Source organism: Salmo salar, chromosome ssa13 (genome assembly GCF_905237065.1).
Source record: "Salmo salar chromosome ssa13, Ssal_v3.1, whole genome shotgun sequence".
Taxonomy (NCBI): Eukaryota; Metazoa; Chordata; class Actinopteri; order Salmoniformes; family Salmonidae; genus Salmo; species Salmo salar.
Genome location: NC_059454.1, coordinates 21,346,423 through 21,352,160, shown reverse-complemented (window position 1 = coordinate 21,352,160; position 5,738 = coordinate 21,346,423). Strand labels below are relative to the sequence as shown.

The 5,738-nt window shown below is 37.3% G+C and overlaps 1 protein-coding gene across 1 annotated transcript; it reads left to right on the top strand.

Moving 5' to 3' along the window:
* Nucleotides 1–816: 816 nt before the first annotated feature.
* Nucleotides 817–5,504, top strand: LOC106566647 (uncharacterized). Its single transcript, XM_014134879.2, has 9 exons — nt 817–1,116; nt 2,227–2,337; nt 2,804–2,866; nt 3,202–3,372; nt 3,552–3,747; nt 3,979–4,133; nt 4,293–4,342; nt 4,439–4,482; nt 4,570–5,504. Exons 1-8 carry the CDS (start codon nt 1,075–1,077, stop codon nt 4,479–4,481), a joined length of 831 nt encoding a protein of 276 aa, XP_013990354.2. The 5' UTR covers nt 817–1,074; the 3' UTR covers nt 4,482; nt 4,570–5,504.
* Nucleotides 5,505–5,738: the final 234 nt, after the last annotated feature.

Here is a 5,738-nt window from a genome sequence, read left to right as displayed (position 1 = left end):
CCAACAGTCAAGCATGGTGGTGGTAGTGTGATGGTTTGGGGATACTTTGCTGCCTTAGGACCTGGACGACTTGCCTTAATAGAAGGAACCATGAATTCTGCTCTGTATCAGAGAATTCTACAGGAGATTGTCAGGCCATCTGTCTGTGAGCTGAAGCACATCTGGATTATGCAGCAAGACAATGATCCGAAACACACAATCAAATCTACATGAAAATAGCTAAAAAAGCAACACATTTGAAGTTTTGGAATGGCCTAGTCAAAGTCCAGACCTAATCCCAATTGAGATATTGTGGCAGGACTTTAAACGAGCAGTTCATGCTTGAAAATCCATAAATGTCGCTGAGTTAAAGCATTTCCGTATTGAAGAGTGGGCCAAAATTCCTCCACAGTGATGTGAGAGACCAATCAACAACTACAGGAAGCGTTTGGCTGCAGTCATTGCAGCTAAAGGTGGCACAACCAGTTATTGAGTGTAAGGGGGAATTACTTTTCACACAGGGGAATTGGGTGTTGCATAACTTTGTTAATTAAATAAATAAAATAAGCATTCATTTATTTTGTTATTTGTAAACTCAGGTTCCCTTTATCTAATATCAGGTTTTGGTTTAAGATCTGATAACATTCAGTATCACAAATATGCAACAATAGAGAAAATCGGAAAGGGGGCAAATACTTTTTCAAGGCTCTGTATGTCTCAAGTTGAGACCCTCCAGTTGTTATTGGGAATCATGAAAGCTGGGATACGGGGCATAGTTTCCTGTGGACCATATGAGAGAGAGAGCAGGAAGAGGGAGGTCTTAAAATAGTCTCTGAGTTACAGCTCAGGCAGGCAGTCACACTGTGAGCTCCAGACCTTTCGGAGGGGAGTCGAACCACATCAGTCCATGCTGGGGAAACCTGGGCTCCATCCACGCCAGAGGACTGTCAGCTTCTCTTTCTTTAATGCATGTCTTGTCTCCAGAGGTTTACTAGAGGGATTGATCAGGGCTAAAAGAGAAGATACACGTCATCTATCTTCTCCAATGCTTCTGACAGAGGAGTCTGGTCTTCTCTATTTTCATAGGTGAGCCAGATGACCCTCCTCGTGCCAACCCACATTCAGTGCAAAACCAAGGTAAGAGAAACAGTTACTTCTGCATGACTTTCATTCATTTTGCTATGCTCTTGTGAAGGAAATCTTTTGACTCTGTATTCTGTTTGATTCATCTACAGTTGCTGCATTTTTCCCCGCGGTATGACTGATTTGACATTAGAACAGAACACATTAAATGACTTAAGTCCCTCTTTTGGAAATGTGAATGTCGTATTTTTTTGCAGTAGTAGTTTGGCGTTTCAGACTTCATACTTTCAGGTTTGTCTCTAACAGGTTTGAAATGAATATATGTAAATACTGTAGAAAAAAACATAAACACGGCATGGACAGTTAATTCACATCATGTGACTATAATGTACTGTACTGTATGAATATGGGTAATCTTTATGAAAGCTAATTTATGGTTATATTACATTATTTCTAATGTGTGATAATCATTAATAATGTTATTGACCTTAGCCAGAGGTTAACAATTGAGTGTTCAGAGAATGTTCCAAAACATGTTTATTTTCAGTAGTTTTCTAACATTAGAAATGTAGGTTTCTTTTTAATATAGATAACCAATAGAACAAGTAAAAAAAGGAAATGGATGTTATATGTCGTACAGCTCCACCCCATGGGGCTCCGCTCTACTCATATAACTGAGTTAAAATTCCCAGTCTCTATCGTCCCCTCTGCTTGACTCATTCTATTTATCTGGATAAATCCTATTCTAATGTAGTGGATTTGTGGCATCAACAATAAGTATTACAAACTAAATAGAAATATCAATAAGACCTGACAGTGTTTGAATGAGGAGAAAGGAGTTACAGAAAGAAAAAAAACAGGAGATGGGAAGATGCAGAAACAAAGACAAAATTATGCTACTCAAGAATCCAATGTGCAACAAACCACAAAATATGGTTTCAAAATTGAAGATACATAGGGACAAAGTCAATTGAGAAATAGGAAATATTATGTTTTATATATTCTATAGAACTCTATATTTTATATTTATTTTATATATACTATATATATATATCACCAAATGTCATACAACTGTATTTTTCTGTTCATGAAGCTGATACGGTTCACCATTGGTTTCAGATCTTCATCAGAGCAACAATAAACCATGATATCCTTCCCTTTCAGGTAAAGTGTCTGTGTGTGATGGTGTTCTTGAGTCTCCCCTTGACCATGGGAGACCCTGGTCCGTGCAGACACTCCATCACCAGAGATCACCTGCTGACCATAAGACACCTGGTGAGTAGTACAGCTATACTGAACAATGGGAAATAAATATATATATATTTTTTTAAAACATGAAAAAATGTAAGCGGTATAAAGCTCTTATAATATGACAAAAAAAGTATACATAACCAAGAGTGGTTTATGAAATACGTGTTTAATCACAGTGGAGAGCAGGGCCATGCACAAACCTTTGGAGGGGCAGGTGCTCAAAGTGAAGAAAAAAAATATCAAGCTGAAAGGGCACTTTTCTCAGGGCAGGTACTCAGGAACTCTTAGACCTCTATCTGTGCACGTGCCTGGTAGAGAGCATATTTTCACAGTTAGATTTTCACAGTTAGACTAGAACCATTACACACTGATGATTGGGGTCGTTGAATGTCCAGCAAATTCCTCTCATGAACACAAGATATGAGAAGTTAATATCTATGTTGTTAACTTAATGACTCCTGATTTTTGCATTTATTTCTGTTTTACATAGATAGATAACCAGTTGCAGAGTGGATGCTCAATAACCTACACATTTATTGAGCAGAGAAGTTTGGTAAGGTAATTTCTATGCATAAAATGCATGTGCAGTTAAAACTTGGGAGATCACAGGGAAATTCACAAAGAACATTAGGTTAACTATTTTAATTTTTTTACAGTAAGAAATTATACTTTCTTTGATTTTAGTACCATTTATTGTAATTGTTTTTACAAATTATGTGTTATATTTTTAGAAGAGTGGCAGAAAGGATACACTGTGCACCACATTTATTTCAGCTAAAAAAATGACTGTAATCATTATGGCTAACCAAGAACAAGTCCCTGATATCAAGCGTACCTTGTATCATAACTGTTATGAATTTGCACTGTTCTTCGTCCATTCCATGGCAGAATAAATGTTGCTATGTGAAAGCTGCCATGCCCTGGATCTTGGAACTCCTGACCGGACACTTCAGATACATTCGGGGATCAGACAACCACAGCTACGTGTTGTCTCTGACCGGTCTCATCCACAACATTTACTCCCAGAGATGTGTACCACAGATCAATGAGGAGCTGGAGGTGAGGGAGGTTTGATGCTCAAGAGCTCTCTCATTAATAAATAACAGCATTACTTGGGTGTTTTAAAGAAGATTCAAGGAACTCAATACCAAGCTCATAAAACTATTGTATAATTGTATTGATAGGACATGCACCCCATATACAATTTACAAACATTCTTTTCTGACCCTATTGACTAGGACGACCCAGTGAGTTTTGGAATGTCATTCAGCAGTTCTCCATCTGAGGCCCTGGGGAGGGTCCAGGATGTCCTGTCTGTGTACTGGGAGCTGGTGACCACCATGGACTCACCAGTAGACTGGAGCTGTGAGAGGGAGTACACAGACACCGCAGAGCCTCCCACAGCCCTCTCTACAGCACTCTCTCTGACTACAGGTGGGCAACTTCCTCAAAGTCCGGAGAGGTTCCCTGGCAAAGGCATAAAACAGAGAATTACATTATTATCGAATATAATAATCCAGTATGGAAATTTAGCAAAGTAGCTTAGAGAATCAGACCCACTGTCCTCTGGTGTTGCATGTATCAACTTGCTGAGCTATCTGATTATCTTAACCTTACTTGTACATATTATAACCTGGCTGTTTTGACCTGTCTCGTTGTCCCCAGTCAGCACCTTTTGGGACTCAGAGAAAGCCCCTCAGACTGGTCTAGATGGAGACCAAGATGGAGACCTGTACAAGTTTGGTTTCATGGTCATAGCTCCATCAGTCTGTGGAGGACTGCTGTTCATATTCACTCTCTATTGCCTCATCACACACAAGGTAATAATGCATACTAAGAAGTTCGAGTTACTAAACAACACTATTTACCCCTGATGTCTTTAAATTCAGTATCACAGTAAAAAAATTAAGAGAAAGGGGAAATATATATAAAATGCAATTTACAAGTTCCTAAGTTTGCGTGATTTTGTTCCACCACAGATGTCCTATAGTACTGATCATCACGCATCACTAGGGTACCAAAACTCAAGGTAAAGTATTACACAGTATCTAGAATAATTGAACCAACGCAACATGATGACAACCCAAACATATATGTAGGTTCTAATTCAAAGTTTTACTTATAGTTTGCATACAGATATTCAGGACATAGAGATGCAGGTGGAATAAAGTGAGTATTATTTATCTATCATCTGTCAGTCTCTCTATGCCTTTGCTGTAGCTACATATTCTGAATACTTCTCCTTTCTACACAAAGGCCGTAAAAGACAGAATGCTGCAGATGGAGGAGCATATCCAAAGAGGAGGATATACCATCAAGCTCTCATCTCTAATACACAATGTACAATGGTGGGTTACATATGATATATTTGATTGATATAACATCCTATGGACATTTCCAGTCTTTTTCTGGCCTACAGACACTATCAATGGATTTGAATGGACCTTATCTTTATGAGAATGCTATTCAAAGATGGGATATTTTGATAATCTATGTTGAAAATTGTGTGTATGTATGTTATATATATATATATAATGTATGTATACATATATATTTATAACTTGACTTAAAATCTATATTTTCTTATACTGTTTATGATGATTGATCTGGTGAATAATGTGCCTTTGTCCACTGTAAAAAACAATCATTGTTTTGTTGTTTCAAATCGACTGTTAAAAAAGTTTCATTAGAAGAATTCCTATACAGTTATCGCCAACATTACTGATAATAATACTTAACTATCCTTACAGAAAAAAAGTGAAATCATGTGAAAATATGTTTTTGGAAGACTTCACATGTGATCACATTTTCACATGTGTAGTTTCATGTTATCACATGTTGCTTTACATGTTGTCACATGTTATCACATTAACTTCACATAAGATCACATGATTTTGGAACACTTCACATGTCCACATGAAAATATGTATTTTTGGAACACTTCATGTGTCCACATGAAAACATGTGTTTTTGGAATGCTTCACGTGTCCACATTAAAACGTCACGTGTCCCAAGAAAACGTGTTTTTGGAACACTTTCTCCATTAAGGGCTAATAGGGTTTGAATTATAGTTTGTACCATTGATGTCTTCTAGTTCTTTGCTTGTGGGGGATTAATGTACATTTATCCAGAATGTTGCAAACTTCCTTCAAAACAGCCAATCAACAAGCTCATTAAAACTTTAAAAGCCATTTCATAGCCAGTATATTATTTTTTTCTCACCACTTCGTTACATAAACTCAGCAAAAAAAGAAACGTTCTCTCATTGTCAACTGCGTTTATTTTCAGCAAACTTAACATGTGTAAATATTTGTATGAACATAACAAGATTCAACAACTGAGACATAAACTGAACAAGTTCCACAGACATGTGACTAACAGAAATTGAATAACGTCTCGCTGATCAAAGGGGGGGTCAAAATCAA

Excerpts from the sequence above, each read along its gene's own strand:
- LOC106566647 (XM_014134879.2), top strand. The coding sequence starts at position 1,075 with ATGACCCTCCTCGTGCCAACCCACATTCAGTGCAAAACCAAG. Across the intron at positions 2,338-2,803 it reads TGCTGACCATAAGACACCTG|ATAGATAACCAGTTGCAGAG; the intron begins GTGAGTAGTACA and ends TGTTTTACATAG. Across the intron at positions 4,343-4,438 it reads CTAGGGTACCAAAACTCAAG|TTTGCATACAGATATTCAGG; the intron begins GTAAAGTATTAC and ends TTTTACTTATAG.